Source organism: Plectropomus leopardus, chromosome 2 (genome assembly GCF_026936395.1).
Source record: "Plectropomus leopardus strain MGB_pleo_1.0 chromosome 2, ASM2693639v1, whole genome shotgun sequence".
In the NCBI taxonomy this organism is placed as follows: Eukaryota; Metazoa; Chordata; class Actinopteri; order Perciformes; family Serranidae; genus Plectropomus; species Plectropomus leopardus.
This window is the reverse complement of record NC_142177.1, coordinates 38,698,449-38,713,901: the sequence shown is the minus strand read 5'-3', so window position 1 is coordinate 38,713,901 and position 15,453 is coordinate 38,698,449. Positions and strand designations below refer to the sequence as shown.

At 35.2% G+C, this 15,453-nt stretch overlaps 1 protein-coding gene across 1 annotated transcript; it reads left to right on the top strand.

Moving 5' to 3' along the window:
• The first annotated feature begins 1,542 nt into the window (after window positions 1-1,542).
• Window positions 1,543-14,589, top strand: pigu (phosphatidylinositol glycan anchor biosynthesis, class U). The gene is made up of 12 exons (XM_042510262.2): window positions 1,543-1,717; window positions 2,993-3,057; window positions 4,172-4,231; window positions 4,561-4,623; window positions 5,077-5,186; window positions 6,647-6,747; window positions 6,871-6,968; window positions 8,137-8,291; window positions 9,140-9,283; window positions 10,120-10,244; window positions 11,005-11,147; window positions 11,854-14,589. Exons 1-12 carry the CDS (start codon window positions 1,588-1,590, stop codon window positions 11,965-11,967), a joined length of 1,308 nt encoding a protein of 435 aa, XP_042366196.2. The 5' UTR covers window positions 1,543-1,587; the 3' UTR covers window positions 11,968-14,589.
• The last annotated feature ends 864 nt before the right edge of the window (window positions 14,590-15,453 follow it).

The following is a 15,453-nucleotide window of genomic DNA, read 5'->3' as shown; positions in this document are numbered from 1 at the left end:
AGCCCCCTCATTTCCTAAAATCCTGGAAATGCTCTAAAATTCTATAAATGTCCTGAAATCCTAGAAATTTCTTTAAAATTCTACAAACATGTATGAGGCTGACCTCCTGTAATTTTGCAAAAGTGTCCCCCAAGCAAAATAACTTCAGTAGTTGAGTATCCCCGCCCTAAAATATGGACATAATGATGATGATTTCAGCAAAAAAAAAAAAAATTCTAATAAAATTTTGTTTGATTTTTAAATTTGTTTTTAGATATGTCTGCTGTTTATTCAACTCCATATATCCGTAGTAATAATAATAATAATAATAATAATAATAATAATAATAACAATAATAATAATAATAATGTATAATAATTCTCCAGAGCTTTTAACCACACTCCAAGTGAACTTTGAACCTTAAATTGAGATTTTCAGGCTGTAAGTAGGAAGGTAAGTACTTTATTTGCACCCAGGAGTAAATACTCATGTTACAGCAGCAGTACACAAACAAAACCACCTGGAACAACACTGGTTTAAAGAAGCAAATATCAAAAACAAAAGTGTCAACATAACAGTTGAAAATTTCCACATTGCTGCAAGGTGTATAAAACTGAAATTATTATGAGTCATAAATTAAAAACATATTGTTTTTGTTGTTATTATTTAATTATAGATTACACAGCGGTAGATTTAGTAGTTTAGTGGCAGTATCACTGATGGAGTTGGATTACTGGGTACTTTTTGTGCAGCAAGGTTTCACCATGACAGTGACAGTTAATTTTTTTTTAACAACAAATCTTTTTTAAATGAGGTTTACTTTTGTAATAATTGTTTTCTTCTTGGGGTTAGGTCTATTTGTGTAAACCTTTATTTAAAAGATACGCTGTATGCTTCATAATCGTTACACTGTTTTGAGTTTGTCAGTTGTTAAAAAACTGTAATGAGTGATTTTTGTTGCAACAAAATTAAAAGTATTCATAGCGGAATAACAGTGGTGCAACGTGTCTAACTTTACGCTTTGTCAATTGTGTTTTGATCCTATGCATAAAGAGTCCGGGTGAAAACATGTAGGGTTTATGGTTCCGCTTTTTAATAACGTTTTTATTAAAAAAAAAAAAAAAAAAAGGAAGAATTAGTATTAATTAGTAACTCTCAAAATAGATGAAAAAATCGAAGAGTAATCTTTTGGAAATTATAATGCACAAAAACACGAATCCATGGTAGACTATCCAAGTGGCGTCTGAAACAACTGCCAATTTCATTGTAATTTTAAAAAAAAATCAATTTAAAACATACTAATAGTACTAATACTACTAATAATAGCAATAATAAATAAATAAATATTATTATTACTCCTAATATTGTTTTGTATGTTTCATGTTTTTCACCAAAAAAACCCTTGTCCCTTGTGTGAAAACCTACCGGGCAATATTCCTTTCATGATTCTGATAATATTAATAATAATAACCACAACATTAATATGATATGTATTGCTAATCATCCGTGTATATATATATTTCGATTCCCTTCAGTTTCCGCTGTAATAACAAAAGACACCATTTCCCATCGTGCACCTCGCAGGGCGGTGAGGGCTTCCTTGTGAAGATGGCGGCTCCCCTGACACTACTTTTGATTGTAGCCGTTACGGTCCGTGCAGCTCTGTACAGATCCAGTTTGGCGGACCTGATCTCGGAGAGGGTGGAGGTGGTGTCTCCGTTAACCGCCTGGAAGAGAGGTAAGCCCGGTCACAGCGGCTCTCCGGGGGCTTTGTCCCGGTGAAACGCGGCTCCGGCTGCCCGCTCTGCTCGGCGCTGTTCCCGGTGATATAGTGAGGTCGATAACCGGTTTAGCCCAAAAACACCAACAAACTGTCTCTGCCGATGACATTTAGAAACATCACTAACTCCTTTATGAGGGAAATATAACAGCTCGATGTGATGTTAGTCGTTTAAGATTTAAATGAGTTTTAATTCGTATTTTTTCTAACGGAGGTTCTTCATTGTGTTATGTGGTTCAAAGATGTTGGTGCGATACAGAAACAGTCTTTACTGGCTACATGAGAGGAGGAAATTCACTAAAGTACCATTTAAAGTGCCTATACTTCACCCGAGTACTTGTACTGCCCCCCTGCTACTACAGTTTTAAAGAAATCACTGCACATTTTACTGTGTTTGACTTACCTTGCAGCTGTAATTTGTAGACTAAGGGACTGTTCTTTATTTATCAGAGGAGGGTGATGGTTGGTCGTGACTTCGTTTTGTTGTTAGGTTTTAAATTTTTAAAAGGTGCCAGTAGAGGATCCCTGCACCCCCTAACAGAGGTCCTAACTAAGACCCTGATGTCCTAAAATCCGAGAAAAGTCCTAAATTGTTAGAAATGTCCAAAAATACTATAAATGTCCTAAAATCCTAGACATGTCCTGAAAACCTGGAAATGTCTTAAAATCCAAGAGATTTCCTAAAATTCTAGAAATGTCCAAAAATCTGTAATGGATCTGGAATCTGATTTAATTCCCACAGAACCGCTTGTTACACATGATGTGTCCACGTACTGTTGAAAATTTGAAAACCCAATGATAATTTCTGTTTTGACAGTTTTTGGCTGTGATAAATTGTGTAATTTTGGTAATCATAAGAAAACATGGTATGTTTTCTTAAAAATAAGTGGAAAAAAAATACAAATACAGCCATTTAAAGTTTTATGCTGCTCTCTTAAGCCAAAATAAAAATCAAAAGTCACTCCCCAGCACTTAAAAAAATATTTGACATGCCTCCCCCTTTTTGCACAACCCCCTGATAAATAAAGAACAGTCCCTAACCAGCGTTGAATACTCTCTAAGTTCTTTATGATGTAAAGGGAGAGACATACACACACACACACACACACACACACACACACACACACACAATTGTTCATGAGGCAGTTGTAACAGGAAGTTGCATCGGTGTTGCATGTAACTGACTTTCTGTAACGTGTTGTTTTGTTTGTTTGTTTGTTTGTTTGTTTGCAGTTGTTGAAGGTTTGGCGCTGCTTGATTTGGGAGTCTCACCGTATTCTGGAGATGTTTTCCACGAGGAGACACACACACACACACACACACACACACACACAGAAATATGCTCATGACATTTATGACCGAGGGTGTAATTTCCGTCCTGTTCTCGTCCCCCTCACTTTTATTGTGTAATGTTGATTTCCTGAATTAACCCTTTGAAACCCGAGCAAATTGCCTTGATTTCTCTCAAAAACATGTAAAGAAGGCAATGAGCAACTTAACAAGAAATGACCAAAAATGAAATGGCCCAACCAGAAATCGGTAAAAAGTTACAAAATAAACTTAAATTAGTAATAAATAAATAAATAAATAAAAATAATAAATATTCAAATACAAGTGCAAATTGTTTATTGCTGTATATCTTTATATTTTATGTTTTTCACACACTTTACACACTCAGCTCATTATATATACTTACATTTTAAATATCTGAGTGTTAATTGTTTTACTATTACTGTATTTCGATTTTGTATTTATATTTTTATATACTTTTTGCTGGTGCTTATATCTAGTTGCTATAATTTTCTATTCTGGGCATTCAGGGATCAGTAAAGTATTTCTGATTCTGAATATAATGAGGAATGATTGTTTGTTTTTAACAGCATGCACTTTTCATAATAACTGATGTGTTACGTTGCATTATTATATTATGTTTTTGATGTTTGGTTAAATGTTTAGTTTTGTATTCATGTGTGTTCGTTAAACAGTGTACGACAAATTTCAGAAAATATTCTGATAACAAACTCAAAATAAATTAATTCAGATTAAAACTGATATGAACATAATGGAAAACCATCTGAAAACATTTTGTTGCTTATAAATCAAACTAAAGTGACGTCACATCAGAGGAGGAATAATATCAGTCAGTAAAAATAATTTCAGCTGAAGTATCTAAAAACATGCATTTGACCGGAGGATGCCACATAAACATGCTAATGTCTTAATAAATGTAATAATAATAATAATAGATAAGACTTATATAGTGCTTTTTTAGGTACTCAAACACGCTTTACATGAAATGCAAAAAGAAAAACAAATACAGATGCAAAATAGAGAAAAACAAAATACTGAAAAACACTTAAACGTGCTTTACGTGTGTTTCTGATCCCAAACATCCGTCTCTTCTCTCCTCAGACGCCTCTCATCATTTACCTCTTTCACTTTGTGGTGGACTACGCTGAGATAACATTTATGGTGAGTTTTAGGACGTCAAACTGCTTTTTTTGTATTAATAAGCCAATCAAGAATCGACGTCATGGTCTGAATATTTCCGGCACAAACACTCCTCCTTTGAGCTTCAATAAAACGTTATAAAAACAGATTGTGATGCTAATGCTGCGGATTTGCTCCGGTTAATAAACAGGAGGATTTTCTGTAACGTGAGCCGTGATGGGAAAACTCAGCACAATAATTTAAACCGCTTTCCCCGTCAGAAGGACATTTCTGCCTGCGGTGTTTTGAAAAGAAAGCGTCTCTGTGTTTATTTTTCGGGGCTCAGCTGCTCGCTCTTTCTGTGTGGTTAGTTGGCAGATGTGATCACTGCTGTGGCGCTCTACATGACGGTGAAGGACTACAACAAACAAGTGGTAAGAAAACAATAATGTGGCCTTAAAAAAACATACAGATAAAATGAAGGGACATAGATTTAAATATGTGGACATTAAAGGGAAATTTCTGTATTTTTTTAACATCACATGTTTTCCACAAATGTGTCTGTTTTGGTTTTTTGTGCTGCAGTAACTTTGCATTTAAAACCACAGTTTCAGATATTCGGGGAAACATGTTATCTTTATGTAAAATGTGTGATAATTGATCAACTCTGTCATCATTCTGCTTCCTGACAAGTAACATGTTACAATTATATTTTTGTTCGCTGCCAGCTGACAGAGTTTTTATCATTAAATTGTAGTTTGTATAGATAAGGCATTAAACTAAATGAAACTTTAAAACTGAGTGTGTTATTTAGAGTATTTGGGGTATTTTACGGTTGTTTTAACAGTAATTGTGACATGTTTGATGTGCTTTTGATGCCGTTTCAGTTCAGAAAGCAGAAATTTGCCCTGGAGGCAGACCGCTACCCCCTCGACTGTCTGGAGCTCATCAGAAGCCCCAAAGAAATGTACTACATCCCTCTGAAAGTAGCCATGTTGTGAGTATCTCACACACACACACACACACACACACACACACACACACACACGTCAACATCAATAATAGGGGACTATAATTCTTTACAATACAAGTGGGAACTTCACACACAGACACACACACACTCACAAACCTCCCAGAGTGCATTAAAACCAAACATGATGTTACAAAAAACTGTGAACAGACGCATAAGTGGTGGCCACTTTTGCAAAATGACAGGAGGCTAAGGGCCAGTTGCAGATTTTTTTTTAGTATTTTAGGACATTTCTCAGTCTTCAGGGTGTTTCTTGTATTTTGGGACATTTCTTACATTTTAGCATGTTTCTCAGATTTAGGATGTTTCTTTGATTGTAGGATGTTTCTCAGATTTAAGGACGTTTCCAGGATTTTTGGACTTGTCTTGGACTTAAGGTGATTCTAATATTTTCGGAAGTTTGTAGGATTTAGGACGTTTCAAGGATTTTTTGACTTTTCTTGGATTTTAGGTGATTCTAGTATTTTCGGATGTTTGTATGATTTCCTGACATTTCTAGGATTTGAGGACATTTTTAAAGATATTTTTGGGGCTTTTATTGCCAGTAATGAACAGGACAGGTTAAGTGTGAAAGGAGGAGAGAGAGAGGGGGCGACATGCAGCAAAGGGTCGAGGCTGGAATCGAACCTGCGGCAGCTGCGGTGAGGATACAACCTCTGTATATGGGGCGCCACTCTATCCACTGAGCCTTCAGATGCCCTTTGAGGATATTTTTAGGATATTTTTAGGATTTTAAGACATTTTAAGATTTAAGGATATTTCCAGGATTTCAGGATATTTGTCGGATTTTTGCATGTTTTTAGGAATTTAGGACGTTTCTTGGATCTTAGAACATTTCTTGGATTTGATGGTGTTTTTAAGATTTTAGGATGTTTCTAGGATTTTTGGACTTTTCTTGGATTTTAGGACATAAGGGACTTAGCTGGGACGTCTGTCAGAGTGTGCAGAAGATCCTCCACTGGCACTTTATTTCTTTCTTTTCTTTTTGATGAACAAGCTCTATTTGATGCTGCTTTATGCACTCTGGCACCTTACGTTTACTAAAAGTATCACAACAATTCTCAGTGTGAATCATTTTAGTTTTGGATTAGTAAAAGTCTGGGAAGCCACCCGGCACCACGTGGCCAGATCTGGTTATCACTGCTGTAAATGGTCTGTCTCTGTTATGCAATGGAATAAAAAATAAATACAGACTACAAATGTAATTTTTATTGTTTTGTCTTGTTTTTGTATATATTCTTTTTATATTTATATCTTTATCCAGTAGTTAAATGTTTGTTATCCTTGTTTTTAGCTGTATGTCTGATTCTGTGCATTGAGAGCATGAAAAACTGGAGTCAAATTCCTCGTTTGTTCACTCAAACTTAGATACTTAATATATCAGATATATCCGTGTAATTTTATTATCACTGTTTCTTCTCTCATAGTTACCTGTTGAACCCATTCACCATCCTGTCCTGCGTCGCCAAGTCAACCTGCGGCCTGAACAACGCCGTCATCGCCCTCTTCATCCTCGCTACAATAAAAGGTAATTTTGGATCCATAACTTGACATTTATACCTGAGTGTCAGTTTTCTGTTGTGTCAACCTTGAAGTAAATAACAATGAAGACATGAAGAGATTATTTGATTTGAATGTTTCTGTGTTGCAGGAAATGTTTTGCTGAGTGCCATATTTCTGTCGCTGGCCACATATCAGTCCATCTATCCTCTCACTCTGTGCGCTCCAGCACTGCTCTATTTGATGCAGGTATGAAACGACACGTGCATGTTTAAAAAGCATTGATCCTCCGTCATTTTCTGACCCCTTTTCTCTGCCTTTTTTTTTTTTTAGAATATTTGAATATAATCTTCCGGATTTATGCTTTTACACAGGGTTCCCACAGATCCATAAAAAGTCATTGAATTAATTAATACAAAATAAGGCCTTAATTGGTATTAACATGTCTTAAATAATCCTTTCAAAAGTCTTAAAAATGCTAAAAAAGTGTAAGTAGGACTTTTTCTGATGCGTCATTATAAAATGTCGAATTAATTGTTAATTTTTTAAACAAAAAAGAAAGGCAGAATGCGTCTCACATTAACAACACCAAAAAATCATGCTTCATGTTTCAGTAGATATTTTTTAAAATTCTCCCTAATCCTAAGTACCTGATGTCAGTTCATGTTTGTTTTTTTCTTCAGTTTTGGTTATTGTAAAATTTTATCTTAAATTTCAGGCTAGGTGGCATTAACCTTTTGAAACTGGAAATCGTCCCACCTTTCAAAAGTACTCAAAAATTTTAATACTGACGAAATTAGTGTGATTTCTTTCAAAACATTTGGAAAAAAGGCAGTGAGTAATTTTGTAAGACATGTCCCACAATTTGCAAGAAATTAGTAGATTTTGAAGTTTTTTTGTTGTATTATGTTGTTTTTGTTTTTTAAAAAACTGATAAAAAATGTCCAGAGAGCTATATTTAAAATTATCATAATAATTTATTTAAAATTATTTTTCAAAATGATATAATTCTAAGCAGACTTTTTGAGGCCATTTCCTTTTCTTTTTTTTTACTCTTCCATTTTTTTATTTTATTTTTTTATTTGCAATTTGCTAATTTTCAGATTATCTTGTGCATTTTACTACTCTGATGCTATGTTTGTGTAATTTCATTTTAGTTGCTGATTGCCTTCTTCTCACGGTTTTAAAAGACATCAGGTCAATTTTGCCCAGGTTACAAAGGGTTAAGAAAAGTCTTGAAACGTCTTCAGTCTCACTTGAGTTACGCTGTAGGATCCCTGTTACATGTGAAAAGTATATTTTCACTTTTGGTGTGTATTTTCCTCACAAGTTTGGTCTTAAATTGAATTTGAAGTGGTATTAAAACGTCTTGAACTGTTACTTTACTGTCATTCCATGTTTGTGTCTCATCCTCCAGCGTCAGTACATCCCGCTCAACTTCCGGCGGTTCAGCTTCTGGTGGTTCATCGCTCAGTACGCCTTCATGTACCTGGGCAGCCTGTTCGTCATCATCTGCCTCTCCTTCTTCCTGCTCGGCTCGTGGGACTACCTGCCGTCTGTCTACGGCTTCATGTGAGCGGTGAACTAAATAAATTTAAATTTATTAGTCCCACCACAGGGGAATTTGCATTATTACAGCAGCAAAGGGACATCAAAGCAAGGTATGTACGTTATAAATAGAGAAAAAATAGGAATATAAATAGTAAAAAAAAAACAAGATGCAACACTTGAAATAGGAATTAAGCAAAAGGAAAAAAAAAGATAGAAATAGAGCAAAAAGAACAATGTAAATAGCAAAAAAAACCAAGACACAAAACTCAACAGTAAAATAAATGTATACATCAATTACACATGGAAAAATAATTGCACATTATGATAAATTGCAAGTTAACTGCTCCTGTTTTTGTCTTCTTATCTTTGTTTTATCCCGTCTGTGATGTTGTCTTCTTATACTACTTTTTATATTATTTTTATCGTCTTTTATTGCTATTATTCTTTAATTTTCTAGAATTGAATAACTTTAATTTCCGTTTGAGATCTGCCTGCTTTATCACCTTTATTCCTTTTATTTTCTTTAATCTTGTCGTAAACAACTGTTTTTAAAGGTGCTATATGAATAGTTATTATTATTGTCATTACTGGGAGCCGTGCTGGTTGTGTAGTCGGACAGCAGCAGGGAGGAAGGACCTGCGGCATCGCGCCGTCACACACTTTGGGTGAAGCAGTCTAAAAATAGTTAAAATAATTTGTATGACGTAACAAAACCTGACAGAAACTGAGATGATTTTGAAAGTCAGACTGATGAGAAGTTATTTTCATAAGATTGCGGCTTTAAATGTGATCAGATTTCTTTTTTTTTAAAATATATTTCTCAATCATCCAGCTGTGGTCGTGGTGTTGACCGTCTGCTTTCCCTCCAGTCTCTCAGTACCAGACCTGACCCCGAACATCGGCCTCTTCTGGTATTTCTTCGCCGAGATGTTTGAACACTTCCGCCTCTTCTTCCTCTGCGTTTTCCAGATCAACGTCTTCTTCTACACCATCCCGCTGTCCATCAAACTCAAGTAAGTCCTCATCGCCCGCGCACCATCCGACCCTCAGAGTTAATGTGACCTTTTTATGCCTCTGCGCTGATCGTGGAGGTCGGAGGAGTTATATTTTCAGGTCGTCTGTGTTTCCACGTGCATATGTCCGTCACACTCTTGTGGACGTGATGTCTCAGGAACGCCTCAATTTCCCGCTGACGCAGGATAATGCCATGGCAACACGGGCGAAATCAAAGCAATTTATCGACTCTGTTTATCGGCCAAAAATTGTATTATCGCCATCATCGGTGAGACGTCATTATCGGTCCCATTATCGGTCCGACACTTATCGTGCATCCCTAGAATTTTCTAAAATTTGTCAAATATTCACTTGGACTCGAGGATAGGCTGATTAGATTTTGGTGGTCAAGGGTCACTGTGATCTTGTCCGTCTCATTCTTGTGAATGCGATATCTCGAAAACCTCAAGGGAAAAGTCCGATTAGACTCAAGGATGAGCTGATTAGAACTTGGTGGTCAAAGGTCAAGGTCACTGTGACCTTGCAGCTGTCTTATTTTCATGAATGCAGTATCTGAAGATGGCCTTGAGGGAGTTTTCTCACATTTAGCACAAATGTCAACTTGGACTCAGTAATAAACTGATTAGAAACTGGTGGTTGAAGGTCAAATGTCAAGGTCACGGTGACCTCATAAAACATGTTTTTGGCCATAACTCAACAATCTTTGGTTCCCAGTTTGACACTGTGTTGATTGTATAGATCTTCTGTGTGAAGCATCCATGTGTTCACAGACATGGAGGCACACGACCACGTGGCCGTGTATCTCGTTATTAATCTGTACGTTTCGGTGTTTCAGGGAGCATCCGGTGTTTCTGATCTTCATGCAGTTGGCTGTGATCTCCATCTTTAAGTCGTACCCCACTGTGGGAGACATCGCTCTCTACCTGGCCTTCCTTCCTGTCTGGAGTCACCTGCACAGATGTGAGTGTATAAAACACAGAAGATGTTGCATATTAATTCTCACAAGATGCAATTAAAGTCTCCTAATATTGAGTCTGATGCAATACAGTACAAGAAAGAAAAGATCAGTATTTTATCAGATTTATTTTATCTAAAACCGATCCATTAACCCTTTGAAACCTGGGCAATTGGGATTTTTTTTTTTTTTTGAAAACACAAAAAGAAGGCAATCGACAACTTTATAAGACATGACCCAAAAATCTGCAAGAAATTAGTAAAAAGTAAAAGAAAAATACCTAAAAATGAGGGAAAAAAAAGAAAGCAAAATAAACCCCAAAACATAAAACAACAAGAAAATGACCTGAAAAAAAGTATTTTAAAAATTCTAATAATTCTATTTTCAATAATAATAATTTTAAATGCACATTCATGATAATTATGAATATTTTTTTTCTGTACATTTTTTAGCTTTTAAAAAAAACTATATTCTTTACCTACCAATGTCTTGCAGTTTGCTGGGACGATTCTCGCCAAGTTGCTCTTTGCCTTTTTCTACATGTTTTGAAAGAATTCAAAAACCAATTCACTCAGGGTCCAAAGGTTTTAATATTTATGAAAGAAGGGAATAGAAAAATGATGTAGATCCAGAAGAGGGAAGAGAAGACAAGTCTGGACCCTGAGGCGGGACCAGTTGAGAACCGCAGACATAAAGTGATCATGCAGAAACACAAAAGCCGGATAAAGCACGACAGCCTCTCTCCTGGTTTCTCTTCCTGTTCAGTCTTGAGGAACATCTTCCTGGTGTCCTGCGTCCTGCTCGCCTGTTCTGCTCTGTTCCCGGTTCTCTGGCACCTCTGGATCTACGCCGGCAGCGCCAACTCCAACTTCTACTACGCCATAACGCTGCTGTTCAACGTGGCACAGGTAAGACGGAGCTCGGGGGGAATTAGTCAAGCAAAGGTATTCACGTTTATTTTCCAGGTCTCAGTGGCTCGGCAGTTAAAAGATGATTTTTTTTCATTGGAGGAAGTCATTTTATAAAAGTGTTGTGAGACTTATATCTGATTTTGTTATTAAGTATTCGGGTTGTATTTCAAGGTTCATATGTAAGTTTATCAATGGAAAAACTTCACTTAAAAAAATTGCAAATAACTAAAGTTCTGTTTTTACAGTTTCTGGCTGTGATAAATAGTGCCATTTTGATGAGAATTTGAATAAAAATGCCTCACGGGTATCGAAAGCGTGTTTAAGTCAAACTATCACCAAAAACTTGGAAAAAAATAACAAAAAAGTTTACCCAACAATTGCTAAAAAAAGTTAAATATCAAATATCAAACAGCCCTAAGTTATATTTAAATATTCAGTTATAATGCTGATAATGCAACTAATATATCTTTTAAAAATCTATTATATAGTAATAAAAAACACCTCGATGAGGAGTGATGATGGTCATGTCAGACAATGTCTGCTTGTCCTGGAGGAATCATGGTAATTTACTGGTAAAAATGTGTATGAACCCTGTATTTTCAGCTCGCTTACACCGTTATTTAAACCAACTATTTATGATTTATTTACTTCTTTTTCAAATGCTGAAGAATTGATCAGTGTCCTAACATTTGTTTCCCCGCAGATTCTGCTGGTGTCAGATTATTTTTACGCCTTCTTGAGGAGGGAACACCATCTCAGCTACGGGCTGTATCTGAAGAGGAAAGATGGCTCTGAAGCGACGCTCGTCCTTAAATAAAACACACTTACACTCATACACACATCGACACCGGGCTGACAGCTTCATCCAAGAAGGGAGAAACTGCTGGACGCCTCACTTCTCCACAACGGGAACAAACACAAACTGAGGAGGATAAAAGACGTTCAGAGCCACACCGATCCTCAGACGGGACATTAACACACACGCACACAGCGTGTGTCCAGTACGTCATATGCAAGACGTCACAACACTCAACATGACGGACACACGCAGAGACGGGATGTGGGAATCTTGTTTCTGCCATGTGAGACAAACAACTAAACATCCTCTTTTCACTTTCTCCTCCTGAGCGCTCTTATTTTGAAGCCTTTTTCTTACCTGGAACCTTCGCCTGCAAGGGTGGCTTTTATTTTGAAGCCTGCTTCCTCCTGACAGCCACTCATAGTGAAATTTTATTTTGACGCTCTGTTAATCCTGCAGCTTCGTCCCAGATATCTTATTTTGAAGCAAACAGCTGGTTTTTTTCTGGAAGGAATTGACTCTGCTCTGCTGGGGCTTTTATTTTGAAGCACCAGCTCATTTTTCTAGCTTTTTTTTTTTCGAGAAGGAAACGTCACTCTACTCTGCTCAGGCTTTTATTTTTGAAGCCTCTTTAAACACCAAAAAATCATAAAAATGTGTAAAGGTCCCTCTGATTTGATCATTCCTGATAGCCAGTTCTCACACGCATATTTTATTTGAGGTGTTTCACGTTTGCTCGATTATATTTGTGATAAAAATGTTTTCCTTTATAGTGGAGAACTACTTTAGGGGTTTCTCTGGGAGCCTAAAATGCCCATTTATCACTCTTGTCCCTCTTTTTTCTCACCACTTTTGTGATTTTCAGTCTTTTTTTACACAGTCTGCTCTTTAATGAACAAATTACAGATCATCAGTGTTGTTATCTGAACTGAAAAACATTACTAACCTCATAATGGAACAGAAAACCTAACTTCCACTGCCTAAAAACAGAAATAATTCTCTAAAAAAAGAAAAACTGTTTATATTACCGCCTGATAGAAAGCTACTGTGATTCAAACAGTGAATGTGTTTTAACAGCTGCAGTCCTAAAGTTCATCAGGTTAACCCTTTGAAACCTGGATCGACATCAGTTTTCTTGTGCTGCCTTCAGAAACCTTTCAAGCATTTAAACTTTTGAAATGTGAGCAAACTGATTTATTTCAAAAACATGGAAAAGGCGATCAGCATCTTGGCATGAAAATGACCCAAAAATTATCTTTTTGAAGAGTGAAAATTTTAAGAAAATGATCAAATAACCCGAAAAAAGGATATTTATGATTACATTATACATTTAAAAACAGATAATAGAAATTTTTGTATAAATATATATCATCAATTTTCACACTGATTATTTTGTTAGTTTTAGTGTAGCACTTCCTTCCAGTGAATTTCCTTTTTTTTCTCTTTTTGAGATTTCGGGTAATTTTCTTGTAACTTTTTTACTCATGTCTTGCAAAGTCTTTTTGTCAATTTCTTGTGAAATAGCTCATTGCCTTCTTTTTGTGATTTTTTTTAAACAAATCGGGCAAATTGCTCAGGTTTCAAAAGGTTAAATTGACTCTGCAGTGTTTTGTCAAAATGACACTTTCGTCGTTTTATTTAAGGACACAATTCCAGTCAGTAAACAAAGTTTGGGCTCATAATGTGTCACTGAATTAATCACTAAGGGCTTAAAAGTTCTGTATGTAACTTTTTACATGTACTTCATATTTTCTTTTATTGCCAGTGGGTGAGCAGGTCGTATATTAACTTAAAATTCAGACTTTCTCGGTTGCATATAACAGCCTGTGGGCTGATTTCTGTGTAAAACCCAAAACAAATTTTCAGTGAAAATCCAAAGGATGTAACCAGGATGTCAACGGTTAATGTGGAAACACGAAAACCAAGACTGTAATAATTAAAAGAGAATAAGAGTGTTTATAAAATGTTTCTGCTTTAAGTAGAAGCTACTGACACACATTGACTTCATAATCTTAATTTTCACCTTTAAAATAAGCCTTAAATAGCCCCAGAAGTGTTGGGAAACTGATGTAAAGACTTATTTTATTTTTTATATTTCACTTTAAAGTCCACAGATTCATGTTTTTGTTTAATAATTGTGAAAATATTTATACAAATAACAAATTTCCCCAAACTAAAGACCCACTGAAATCATTTACACATGACCGGCAAAATTATTGTGAGCTGGTTTTCACGTGAAACGACAGGAAGAGCTGACTGTAAAATCTCATAAAAATATTGACAGTGAGACACAAACATGTTCGAGACTCGTCAGCTGATCCATGTTTTTCTTAAAAATAAAAAACAACGCTCATCTGTTCAAGCAGATTCTCGGTGACGGCCGTTTTGATACCAATGAGTTGAAAGTAATTATTTATTTATTTGCTGCACTAAAAACTTTGCAAAGAGGTTTAATTTGTTTTCTTTGATATTTTTTATTTCAGAAAATGGAGGTTGTCTTTGAAACTGTATATATGTTACTGTGTTCTGTTTGATTTTGTTACAGATATTAAAATGTGGGTTGAAAGGGGCGAAGTTATATTTGATGAATGAATGAACATGTCATAAATAATGATTATTAAACTTGAGGTGTTGATTTTATCTCTGTGTTAATTTGTTTTAATTTGGATGTACTGATGTGTGTGAGGCGTTGTCAGTGCATTCAGATTTTCTCCTTTTATTGCTTTAGTTTTCGGTTGTATTCATGCAGAATTTAAAATATAAAGTCAGATATAAGATCAACAACATTTCACACCAGAATAAGATTTCCAACGTTAAGAAATAAGAAATAAATGACAAGAATTAAAGTTGTGTTATGAGTCTACAGCTTTATCGACCATGACTTTGTAAACAAGACAAAAGACTAAATTCTCTGTGGGTTTGTGGTTCTGTCACATTATACTCATTCATTCATTTATTCATCTGATTAATTATAAAAATATAGATAAGTGAAACTATAAATTTGTTTATATGGAAAATATATCTGCAGTTTGGCACAAAATTAGAACAACTCAAACAATTACACATATATCACCATTAAGCTCTTCATAATTTTGTTTTTATTCTTCATCATTTTTATTTTATTCGTAGATTTTATTTTTCAAGTGTTGTATGTAATATATAATTTACTGAACTTATTTATCTGATTATTAGTATAGAAATACTTATAAGTGAAGCTATAAATGTGTTTACATGATAAATGTATCTGAAATCATATACAGTTGGGCACTTTGCTCTTATTCTTCATTATTTTTAATTTAATTGTATTTTTTTAAACTTATTTTTTAAATTATTTGCTCATTACATGAATGTGTAATTATAGTGTATAATATATAATTTAGTGAAGATATTCATCTGATTAATTAATATAAAACTGATACTGAAACTATAAATGTGGTACATGGAAATTTTATCTGCAGTGTGGCACAAAAGAAGAACAATGAAAAAAACATATATTTATCATTA